The 12,606-nt window shown below is 41.0% G+C and overlaps 1 protein-coding gene across 1 annotated transcript in view; it reads right to left on the bottom strand.

The window, feature by feature from the left end:
• LOC140737212 (potassium channel subfamily T member 2) overlaps positions 1–7,366 on the bottom strand; it is an 879,580-nt gene extending 872,214 nt beyond the window's left edge. Inside the window, exon 1 of the mRNA XM_073063510.1 lies at positions 6,969–7,366. Within this exon, the coding sequence (XP_072919611.1) occupies positions 6,969–7,063 (95 nt within the window). The 5' untranslated portion in view covers positions 7,064–7,366. The remainder of the gene's footprint in view (positions 1–6,968) is intronic.
• Positions 7,367–12,606: the final 5,240 nt, after the last annotated feature.

The raw sequence follows: 12,606 nt of genomic DNA, 5'->3' as shown, positions 1-12,606 counted from the left end.
ACCAAGGCAACCTGGGCCTTGTTAAATAAGATCCGAATATCTGATTCATTCTTCCCCCAGCTGTTCTGAGAAAATAAAACTTGTTTTCTCAATTTTCCAGTCCTGATGAAGGGTCTTCAGCCCACAACATCAATTCTTTCTCCTTTCATAGACACATTGATCTGCTGAACACTTGCAGCACTTAGATTGCAGATTTTCAATATGTAAACTTTTAATTTGCTATTTATCATTCCATTGGAATGATAGCAAAGATTTATTGCTTTTGGCCATGAACCCATCCTCTCCAAAGAGCCTTCATTAAATGAAACTGGGTCTTCATCTGAACATCAGTTGACTGACTGCTTTTAAACATGTTTAACTGCTTTTTTAGATATGCCAACTAGTGGAGAGGTGTCGCAGCAACAACCTTGCACTCAACATCAAAGATGAAAGAGTTGATTGTGGACTTCCAAAAGGGCAAGACGAAGGAACTCACACCAATCCTCATAGAGGAATCTGGTGGAGAGAGTGAGCAGTTTCAAGTTCATGGGTATCAAGATCTCTGAGGACCTAACCTGATCCCAACATATTGATGCAGTTATAAAGAAGGCAAGGCCGCATCTATAGTTCATTAGGAGTTTGAAAAGATTTGGTATGACAACAAATACACTTAAAAACTTCTATAGATGTACCATGGAGAGCATTCTGACAGGCTGCATCACTGTCTGGTATGAGGGGACTACCGCACAGGACCAAAAGAAGCTGCAGAGGGTTGTAAATTTAGTTGGCTAGATCTTGGTTACTAGCCTACAATGTACCCAGGACATCTTCAAGGAGGAGTGTCTCAGAAAGGTAGCGTCCATTATTAAGGACTTCCAGTATCCAGGGCATGCCCTTATCTCACTGTTACCATCAGGTAGGAGGTATAGAAGCCTGAAGGCACACACTCAGTGATTCAGGAACAGCTTCTTCCCCTCTGCCATCCGATTCCTAAATGGACATCCAACCTGAGAACACTACTTCACTTTTTTAATATATTTTATTTTTGTTTTTGCACAATTTTTAATCGATTCAATACACTTATAATGTAATTATTATCTTTTCTTCTTCTTCTAGATTATGCATTGCATTGAACTGTTGCTGCTAAGTTAACAAGTTTCATGACACCTGCCAGAGATAATAAACCTAATTCTGAGAACCACCTTATCCTAGATCATCCTGCTAATGTACAATGAGAAAGGAGTATACCTTCATTACAGTCGTACAGCATAGCACATCACAGTGAAGATAAAATGAGAGACCCTCACTATAGTATGCTGAGCAAGCCTGAGTGGGGCAAACTTGGAAAGAATATGTTCAGGGTATTGGATTGGCGGCTTGGATACAAGAACCCAGAGTGAACCTCTGATTCAACAGATTGATGTGTTTGTGCTGTCCTATGCCCCGTATCGAAGGAGGAGATGAACTTCTTTGAATGTAACAGCATGCTGCAAACAACACTGCAGTGGATGTCAGCTATCACCTTAACTGTACTGCAGGCCAAGATTGATTGAAGCAATGGATTTTATTGCCTTAGGGTTAGTTTATGGCAATTTCCAATTGCAGAAAGTACCAGACATTTTCTGCCTTTGAATATTGTTCACTGCTTTTTGGGCAAATAGTGGTTATACAGTGCACATAAAAAGTAATCACCCCCCCCCCCCAGAAGTTTTCATGTTTTATTGTTTTACAACATTGAATCACAGTGGATTTAATTCGGCTTTTTTGACACAGATAACAGAAAAAGACTCTGTTATGTCAACGTGAAAACAGATCTCTAAATTAATTACAAATATAAAACACAAAATAATTGATTGCATAAGTATTCACCCCCTTTAATATGACACACCAAATTATCAGTGGTGCAGCCAATTGGTTTTCAGAAGTCATATCATTAGTTAAATGAAGATCTGTTTTGGGGAGACCTGTGTGCAGTCAAGGTGTTTCAACTGACTGTAGTAAAAAAAACACCTGTATCTGGAAGGTCCAACTGCTGGTGAGTCAGTATCCTGGCAAAAACTACACCATGAAGACAAAAGAACACTCCATGCTACTCTGCAAAAAGGTTTTTAACAAGCACATCAGGAGATGGATACAAGAAAATTTCCAAGTCACTGAATATACCTTGATGTACAGGTAAGTCAATTATCAAGAAATGGAAAGAATATGGAACAACTGTAAGTCTGCCTACAGCAGCCTGTCCTCAAAAACTGAGTGACTGTGCAAGAAGGGGACTAGTGAGGGAGGCCACCAAGAGATCTTTTAAGCTTCGGTGGCTGAAATTGGAGAGACTGCTCTTACAACAACTGTTGCATGGGTGCTTCACCAGTCACAGCTTTATGGGAGAATGGCAAGGAGAAAGCTACTGTTGGGAAAAAAAAGCTCACATGAAATCTTGGCTAGAGTTTGCCAGAATGCATGTGGGAGACTCCAAAGTCAGCTGGAAAAAGGTTCAATGATCTGATGAAACCAAAATTGAGCTTTTTGGCCATCAGACTAAACCAAGCAGCACACATCATCAAAAATATAACATCATCATCCGTACCATGAAGCATGGTGGGGCCACATCATATTGTGGGAATGCTTCACTGCAGCAGGCCCTGGAAGGCTTGTGAAGGTAGAGAGTAAAATGAATGCAGCAAAATACAGGGAAATCCTGGAGGATGACCAGATGCAGCCTGCAAGAGAACTGTGACTTTGGAGATGACTTGTTTTCCAACAAGACAATGACCCCAAGCATAAAGCTAAAGCTACACAGAAGTGGCTTAAAAACAACAAAGTTAATGTCCAGAAATGGCCAAGTCAGAGTCCAGACAAGTCAAGTCAAGTCAAGACACTTTTTATTGTCATTTCGACCATAACTGCTGGTACAGTACATAGTAAAAATGAGACGTTTTTTCAGAACCATGGTGTTACATGACATAGTACAAAAACTAGACTGAACTACGTAAAAAACACAGGAAAAAAAACTACACTAGACTACAGACCTACCCAAGACTGCATAAAGTGCACAAAACAGTGCAGGCATTACAATAAATAATAAACAGGACAATAGGGCAGTATGGTGTCAGTTCAGGTTCTGGGTATTGAGGAGTCTGATAGCTTGGGGGAAGAAACTGTTACATAGTCTGGTCGTGAGAGCCCGAATGCTCTGGTGCCTTTTCCCAGACGGCAGGAGGGAGAAGAGATTGTATGAAGGGTGCATGGGATCCTTCATAATGCTGTTTCCTTTGCGGATGCAGCGTGTAGTGTAAATGTCCGTGATGGCAGGAAGAGAGACCCCGATGATCTTCTCAGCTGACCGCACTATCCGCTGCAGGGTCTTGCGATCCGAGATGGTGCAATTTCCGAACCAGGCAGTGATGCAGCTGCTCAATATACGGTACTCTCAATACAACCCCTGTAGAATGTGATGAGGATTGGGGGGTGGGAGATGGACTTTCCTCAGCCTTTGCAAAAAGTAGAGACACTGCTGGGCTTTCTTTGCTATGGAGCTGGTGTTGAGGGACCAGGTGAGATTCTCCACCAGGTGAATACCAAGAAATTTGGTCCTCTTAACGATCTCTACTGAGGAGCCGTCGATGTTCAGTGGGGAGTGGTCGCTCCGTGCCCTCCTGAAGTCAACAACTATCTCTTTTGTTTTGTTCACATTCAGAGATAGGTTGTTGGCTCTGCACCAGTCCGTTAGCCGCTGCACCTCCTCTCTGTAAGCTGACTCGTCGTTCTTGCTGATGAGACCCACCACGGTCGTGTCATTGACGAACTTGATGATGTGGTTCGAGCTGTGTGTTGCAGCACAGTCATGGGTCAGCAGAGTGAACAGCAGTGGACTGAGCACACAGCCTTGGGGGGCCCCTGTGCTCAGTGTGATAGCGTTGGAGATGCTGTTCCCGGTCCGGACTGACTGAGGTCACCCAGTCAGGAAGTCTAGGATCCAGTTGCAGAGGGAGGTGTTGAGGCCCAGTTGGCTCAGCTTTCCAATCAGTTTCTGAGGAATGATTGTGTTGAATGCTGAACTGAAGTCTATGAACAGCATTCGAACGTACGTGTTTTTTCTGTCCAGGTGGGTTAGGGCAGGGTGGAGGGTGATGGCAATGATATCGTCTGTTGAGCGGTTGGGACGGTGCGCAAACTGCAGGGGGTCCAGTGAGGGGGGCAGCAGGGTCTTGATATGCCTCATGACGAGCCTCTCGAAACACTTCATGATGTTGGATGTGAGTGCAACGAGACAGTAGCCATTTAGGCAGGACACTGAAGACTTGTTCAACCTCAGTGGAATTGAGAATTTGTGGCTGGACTTGAAAAGGGCTGTTCACTCATGATCCCCATGCAATCTGATAGAGCTTGAGCAGTTTTGTAAAGAAGAATGGGGAAAAATTGCATTATCCAGATGTGCAAAGCTGACATAGAGAACTATCCACACAAACTCAAGATTGTAATTGCTGCTAAAGGTGCATCTACTAAATTGTGACTTAAAAGGGTGTGAATACTTACAAAACACAAAATAATTGATTGCATATTTGTAATTAGTTTAGATCACTTTGTAGAGATTTGTTTTCACTTTGACACGAATGATGCTTTTCTGTTGATCAGTCTCAAAAAGGTCAAATTAAATCCACTGTGATTCAATGTTATGAAACAATAAAATATGAAAACTTCCAAGGGGAATGAATACTTTTTTATAGGCAGCATATATGGATGGTGTGTTCTTCTGCTGGATCCCTTTTTCTTTGTCAACTTTAGTGACCTCTGGGAAGTTAGCCTTGACTTTGGCTCTCTCTTGTTTCTGGCTCTGCAGCAAGTCCTCCAGTGTCCTGACTGCAGTCGATAATGACCTAAAGTCCACAAACTTGTTGCAGCTCTAAAGTGCTATGTACCAAATCCTACTGACCTCACCTCTAGTAAGGAGCTTCCAATAAACTATTGTCAATCCTTTTACACAAGTGCAGAATTTCTTCCTATTGTTAATGGTCCATACTGCATGTCACAACCATGTGAAATAATTTGCCAGATTAGCTGTCATGTCATTCTTCCATGATGGTTGTCAACATTCCAACGTGCTCTGCCTCTTTCAGATGTGTATGCATAATGTACACAAAAGAGCTTGATCAGATCCTTCAAAGTACAGGTCATAATCAGAAATCAAAACAGCAAATTTACTGCAAAGCTCAAGTGCACTAAGTTACTGAATTTTGGATCATTATGCCCTTTGATAATCTCTATCATAGCATTCTGCATGATATGCTGTAAAAAATCATTTTATTTCATACAATTATGTCATTTCCATTATCAGCAATGGAAGAAGCTTGTGTGTTACTAGATCACATATTATTAATTGTATTAATGGAACAACTGTATTCAACTTGCAAATGTGCATACATTTTGAAGAATCAACTAACTTTGAAAAGTAAGCACCATATTATTATGCTCACAAATTATTGAAGCTTTAGGAATATAAATGTCACGAACATTCTTTATGTATAAAATGGTGTTCTATCCCTAAACTGTTACAGTTAGTTTTGCAAATTCTTCTGCGGCTAACAAACATCTTTTGAAAAAAGCAACTATTTATATAAAAAAACACCATTCATCCAAAAAAAAAGTAGTTTCAAAGTCAGATTCAACACTAATCAAAAGATTTTAGGACCTTAAAACCTATAACATTAATATTATTACAAGCAATTAATAAACACTTAACATCAACATTTTCCATCTGTTCCTCTGTCAACATATCTGTTAACTTATCATATGATAATGATACTTTCCCACATGGATGATTTGCATTAGCACTGATGACAGGAGGATGCAGTTAAACACAGCATCTTCGTTTGTCCCGTTATAAATTTCTAGGCATTAAACTTCATAACAAAACAAACTGTAATTGTTAATGTGATGTTAAAAGTCGGGGCTGACTTCTGGTTGCCTGGTCTAGCTCAGTTGTGCCCAATCTTCAAAAACACAACCCAGAAAAATATGCTTGATCTCGAATTATTTCATTCAAATCAACAGGTTATTAACTGGACTTGCCCGTTCTTATAGATCTTTAAATCACTACATGTCGATATAATTCAAACCATCAGGTGTGTCAATTCTCAACAAGTCCGATTACGTCGAGAGTTTCATTTGGTTTCTCCCCTCCTGTTAATACAATTCTCCAAAGGAGAATAACATTAACTTTGCAACTGATAACCAGGCTTTTATATGTCAATAAATAAACGTTTAGTTTAAAAAAGAGTTAGTGCATAGTATTAAGAAACTGAAGAAGCATGGTTAGAGATTTTCTAGTCAAGAGAAACCGTCAACGCAATTATAAAAACGTTTCCAAATAATTTGTTTTCATAGCTATAAGGCAAAAAAAAAATTAGATCATATGCAACATCCTAGCAGTTTTCAGTTTAAATTTCGAATAAAACTTGACGGATTTAAATATTTTCCTTATTAGCAAATAAACCTTGTGTGCTGCTTGATGGATTTGTAATTAAAACGCTGATGCAGATACAAGTGTTATTTGGATCAGATCCTCGTATTTACCGCGTTGTGAATTTCGGAACGCAAAATTTCCAATGTTACTATACCACAGAACTAGTATTGATGGTTCCCATAATATTCGACTGCTTTAATAGAGAACACTTCTAATACACAAGTAACTCCTTCCACTAACCAAGTAAACAGGCGGTAAGGTGGGATCATTCTAAACGTCTCAGATAATAATTATATTGGCAAACCATAATATGCCTATGAACGCTTTTTTTGTACATCGATGCTCTTGATATTTACATCCTGAACTGTACATGCATGATGTCTTAAAACAGCATTTCAGCCAAGCAAAAGAGCAAACTTTCCAATGCGTGTAACAAGTTGCATTTTTATTAAAATTGCACATCTTCTCCAACATCTAAGACAGCCAGCGCTTAACGCCTATTAAGAGGGAAATCGGTAATTAAACCTACCTGTCATCTGCCTGCCAACCTTGATCTCCGAGGAGCAAGTCGCGAAATCTGTACCTTGGAGGAAGAGGAGGCACTTCATTTTCCAAGTCCACCATTCTTTCCAGCTGTGTGGTATACCTGTGCTTGATGAATATATTTTAAACGCATGTACTTTTCCTCCCTCCAGTGTGCAGTCTCAATGAAGTCAAAGGATGGGACTATCACCACACAAGAAAAAAATACAGCCCCTCCACGCAAAGGGTTCGTTCTGCTCGGTGGTGGAAGCCTCGCATGCAGACGGGGTGCGCTGCTACTCTCTCCTGCCCTCCAAAGCTGATGGGGATGCGCCGAACGCGCGCGCCAGCAACCCCGGAGCGGTCCAGGAATGGAACGCTGCCCGGAGCGCGCGCGCACCCGCCCGCCGCCAACTGCTGAAGATCCACCTCGCACCTGTGCCCAGAGCGCGCGCGCGCGCGCGCGCCCGCCGCTGCCGGAATCACGGGGCTCGTCTCCCTGGAGAAGGAAAATCCCTCCCTCGGGCTGTTTACTGATTGGCCTCGTGCGCGCGCGTTCCCAGACAAATCGCCTAGGGAACATCCTTTCACAAGGAGTCGTGTGATCTATTATTCTTCACCTCGCAGCCACCCAGCGTCCAACAGGGCGCACGAAAGCAATGTCTCTCTGTCACACACACTCACGACAGGAGGGTTTCCCTCTCCGCTGTCTGGCGTGGGAAATACCTTCCTAAAGACGACGCTGTAGTATGGCAAGTTTCAGTAGCATTTATGCATTAAAAATCGGAAGGCTTAGCAGTAAAAATCATATTTTTGAAAACAAATCTTAGAATATGGAACCCAATTTTGTTGCCCATCCATTATTACCCTTAAGGAGGAGGTGGGGTGGGGTGGGGGGGGGGTTGATGCAGCGTCAATGAAGCTGCCTGTGATAAATGAGTCCAAGTGCTCAGGAGAAATTGAAGGTATTTACAAATACTTGCAACTTTAGACGGTGGCAGCCTTGGGTTTGGTTAGCGTCGCTGATGGTGGGTTGCTGCAGAAGCATTCATCTTGTAGTTAAGCGTATCTTAGTTAAGGTAAGCTGCTGATGAATATTTAACAACAAGGTATTTATGTAATTACATATTTCAATAACTGTACTAGCTTCATTGGTAGTTCAGCAAACAATATTTGGACCTAAGTCACCTATGGAGAATTTGGGGAGTAAATCAAAAATCTTAGTCACTTTGAAAAGTACCTTAAAATAAAGAAATGGGGAAATGGGCAGATTCATGGGGAAAGTCCGAAGGTTAGCTCTGTGGCAGGTGAATGTATATTGACCAGCTGTGATATGCAAGAGGCAAGAATTGGACGACTGCAGTGATCTCAAAGGATTGTTGGAATGGAGAAAGTTGCAGAGGTAAGAAAGGTGGAAATGGAAAGAGCAGTAAGTTTAAGATTGAGTTAATTTCAAGCCAGGAATCCATGCAGGATAGCAAGCACACAGGAAGCAGATGAAGCAGAACTGATGTGAAATGCAATGGCAGAGATTTTGATTATGTTGATTATAAGTGGTAGAATGAGGTAAACATTGAGGGACAGAAAGCAGTTATTGATTGACTAGGACTATTTATTTAAAATGGAAGCAAATGAGTAAAAGATCACGGTACTCTGATGGGGAAGAGATATTATCTGAAGCCATTTTCAAGTTCCTAGGTGTCATCATCTCAGAGGATCTATCCCGGGACCATTATAATGATTCAATCATGAAAAGGGCATATCAGAAGCTATACTTCAAAAGGATTTTGAAGGTATTTGGTATGTCACCATGAATGTTCCCATAGTGACTGCATGTTTCTTCCAGGTGCTTCAATTTCTTCTCACGTTACAAAGGCAAACTTTTAGCCACTATAAGTTGTCCATGGTGTGTGGGTGAATGTTTTTGTGAGTGAAGTAAATAAAATATTTGTTTTGGAGTAGTATAAATAGATTCTTCATTGCTGTTTCCATAACAATTTTTTTTGACCAGTTAGGGTTTTTAGCCCTGAGCTGAACCCTGGAACCAGGTGCACCAGTGGACCATTCTTAGTTTGACCTCTACTTTTTGACCTGTTTGGCATTGGTGGCCATACGAAATGTCAAAGCACAAGGCCCTGACTGCAGCCTACATAGCTCTCTGGCTCATTGAGACACTTAAGCATCTAAACCCTACAACAAGGTTGTGGTCTTCTTGGAGGTGTAAATGAATGCTTGATGGTGTTTTACAGATTCAGTGAGTCATTGGGCCTTTACTCTTGCTGCAGGATTATATGACTTTGCAGAAGTATTATATACAAAATAAACAGAAATTGTAAGGAATATGTTTTTTGGAAGAAAAAAGGGGTGGAGAATGAATTTATTAAAATATTGAGAAAAGGAAACACAGTGGGTTTAGTATAAATATGTGATTAATGATTGGCATAGACTTGGTAGGCAGAAGGGATTCTTTCCATACTGTATCTTTCTGTCACGCAATGACCTTCCAATATTTGTTATACATGTAGTAGTTGTGTCACTGAGAAGGACAGCTTTGGAATCAGGCATCAATATGATTCAGAAGTTAATAGTGACAGCCAATTCAGTGAACATAATTTCCTTCGTGATATCAATCAAGATTTAAAAATGCACAAAAATGCATTTGGGTTAGATATAGCTTAGAGACTGGAACAGAGTGTTCATAAGGTAGTGTTGTGGCCACACAGACTGCTTGCCTGCATGCTGCAAAAATTTAACCGTGGTTATTGAAACATAAAATACAAATGTGGATTCAGTTTCCAATCTCCAAGAGTGCAGGTTGGTTAGCATGAGGCAAAAGTGCAGAGCATTGATATAGAGCAGAGGTTTCCAATTTCATGTCCACGAACACCTTGCTTAATGGTACTGGTCCGTGGCATAAAAAAGGTTGGGAACCCCTGAGTTAGAACTCACTCAGTGCAACTGTTGACTATCAGCAACCTATAAACAATCTTAAAGATGCAATCATTTTCAGCGCATGATTGCAAATTGAATTAAATATGTATATAAGACAACTGCATCCTTCTGTGGATAATACCTGCTGTTTACATTCCAGCTTGTGTCGCATACCTGGAACATTAATGATCTTTTTTTTTAATTTGCATGGATATTTTATTTTGAAGATGTTACTTGCCACACTTGAAAATGTCAGTGGACGAGCAGTTTTTTGGGGAGAGATTTCCATTAATCTCTTGAAGGTGATGTTGCTTCTTCAAAAATATGTTCTTTTACTGGCACATGAAAAGGGAGCAAAGGTTATGGTAGTTCTTTGATGATAACGTAGTGACATTTTGCTTTATGCACAATGATTGACAAGGAATTGCCCTTCATTGTCTACTTTAGTTCCAGTGAACAACTTTATGAACTGGGTAAGAAAGAAATACTGCAGAAATATAGACACAAACTACAATCTGGTACAGCCTTTTAGTTCCCTATCTCCTATTTCCTTCATAGTCTCTGCCCCATTTCTATTGTATGATGTTGTAAAATTATGTGAAAGAATGGAGGCTGGTGGAGTAATGGGGGAAGGGGCTGTTACTTCATGTCTAACCTCCTCACTGTGTGAAATGTTGTGTAATATATACTACTTTGCCTTCAAACATCAAGTGGTGGGAATAAAATGGTGCTTGTCTAAGAACCATGCATTATCACCGGGAGCCTAAATAATAGATCAAATATTTGCCAGGGGGACATTGGGCCAAGTTATGTGGCAAGAAATTTTTTAAGAAATTTAAAAGTGGATAAATCTCCGGGTCCTGACCGGATATTCCCCAGGACCTTGAGGGAAGTTTGTGTAGAGATAGCAGGAGCTCTGACGGAGATCTTTCAGATGTCATTAGAAACAGGGATTGTGCCGGAGGATTGGCGTATTGCTCATGTGGTTCCATTGTTTAAAAAGGGTTCTAGAAGTAAGCCTGGCAATTATAGACCTGTCAGTTTGACATCAGTGGTGGGTAAATTAATGGAAAGTATTCTTAGAGATAGTATTTATAATTATCTGGATAGACAGGATCTGATTAGGAGTAGCCAGCATGGATTTGTGCGTGGAAGGTCATGTTTGACAAACCTTATTGAATTTTTTGAAGTAGTTACGAGGAATGTTGACGAGGGTAAGGCAGTGGATGTAGTCTATATGGACTTCAGCAAGGCCTTTGACAAAGTTCCACATGGAAGGTTAGTTAAGAAGGTTCAGTCGTTAGGTATTAGTGCTGGAGTAATAAAATGGATTCAACAGTGGCTAGATGGGAGATGCCAGAGAGTAGTGGTGGATAATTGTTTATCGGGATGGAGGCCGGTGACTAGCGGGGTGCCTCAGGGATCTGTTTTGGGCCCAATGTTGTTTGTAATATACATAAATGATCTGGATGATGGGGTGGTAAATTGGATTAGTAAGTATGCTGATGATACTAAGGTAGGAGGTGTTGTGGATAATGAGGTGGGTTTTCAAAGCTTGCAGGGAGATTTATGCCGGTTAGAAGAATGGGCTGAACGTTGGCAGATGGAGTTTAATGCTGAGAAGTGTGAGGTTCTACATTTTGGCAGGAATAATCCAAATAGAACATACAGGGTAAATGGTAGGGCATTGAGGAATGCAGTGGAACAGAGAGATCTAGGAATAACAGTGCATAGTTCCCTGAAGGTGGAGTCTCATGTAGATAGGGTGGTGAAGAAGGCTTTTGGAACGCTGGCCTTTATAAATCAGAGCATTGAGTACAGAAGTTGGGATGTAATGTTAAAATTGTACAAGGCATTGGTAAGGCCAAATTTGGAATATTGTGTACAGTTCTGGTCACCGAATTATAGGAAAGATATCAATAAATTAGAGAGAGTGCAGAGACGATTTACTAGGATGTTACCAGGGTTTCAGCACTTAAGTTACAGAGAAAGGTTGAACAAGTTAGGTCTCTATTCATTGGAGCGTAGAAGGTTGAGGGGGGATTTGATCGAGGTATTTAAAATGTTGAGAGGGATAGATAGAGTTGACGTGAATAGGCTGTTTCCATTGAGAGTAGGGGAGATTCAAACGAGAGGACATGATTTGAGAGTTAGGGGGCAAAAGTTTAAGGGAAACACGAGGGGGTATTTCTTTACTCAGAGAGTGATAGCTGTGTGGAATGAGCTTCCTGTAGAAGTAGTAGAGGCCAGATCAGTTGTGTCATTTAAGGTAAAATTGGATAGGTATATGGATAGGAAAGGAGTGGAGGGTTATGGGCTGAGTGCGGGTAGGTGGGACTAGGTGAGATTAAGAGTTCGGCACGGACTAGGAGGGCCGGAATGGCCTGTTTCCGTGCTGTGATTGTTATATGGTTATATGGTTATATAAGAAGAAATAACAAAGTATGTCCGATATAAACAAGAGAAAATCTGCAGATGCTATGTCCGTGTGTAATTAGTTTTGTTTTATTTAGAGATACAGTGCAGAACAGGGTCTTCCGGCCCAGTGAGTTGCAACACCCAGTAACCCACCTATTTAACCTTAGCCCAATGACAGGACAATTTACAATGACCAATAACCTTCCAACAGTCTTCGATGGTGGTAAGAAACTGAAGCACCAAGGAGGAATCCCAAGCACTCATGGGAAGAATGTACAAATGTTCTTACAGAGATC

The sequence above is a fragment of the Hemitrygon akajei genome, chromosome 12 (assembly GCF_048418815.1).
Source record: "Hemitrygon akajei chromosome 12, sHemAka1.3, whole genome shotgun sequence".
NCBI classification, from domain to species: domain Eukaryota; kingdom Metazoa; phylum Chordata; class Chondrichthyes; order Myliobatiformes; family Dasyatidae; genus Hemitrygon; species Hemitrygon akajei.
Note: the sequence above shows the minus strand (reverse complement) of the source record. Positions and strands in the feature narration are given on the sequence as shown.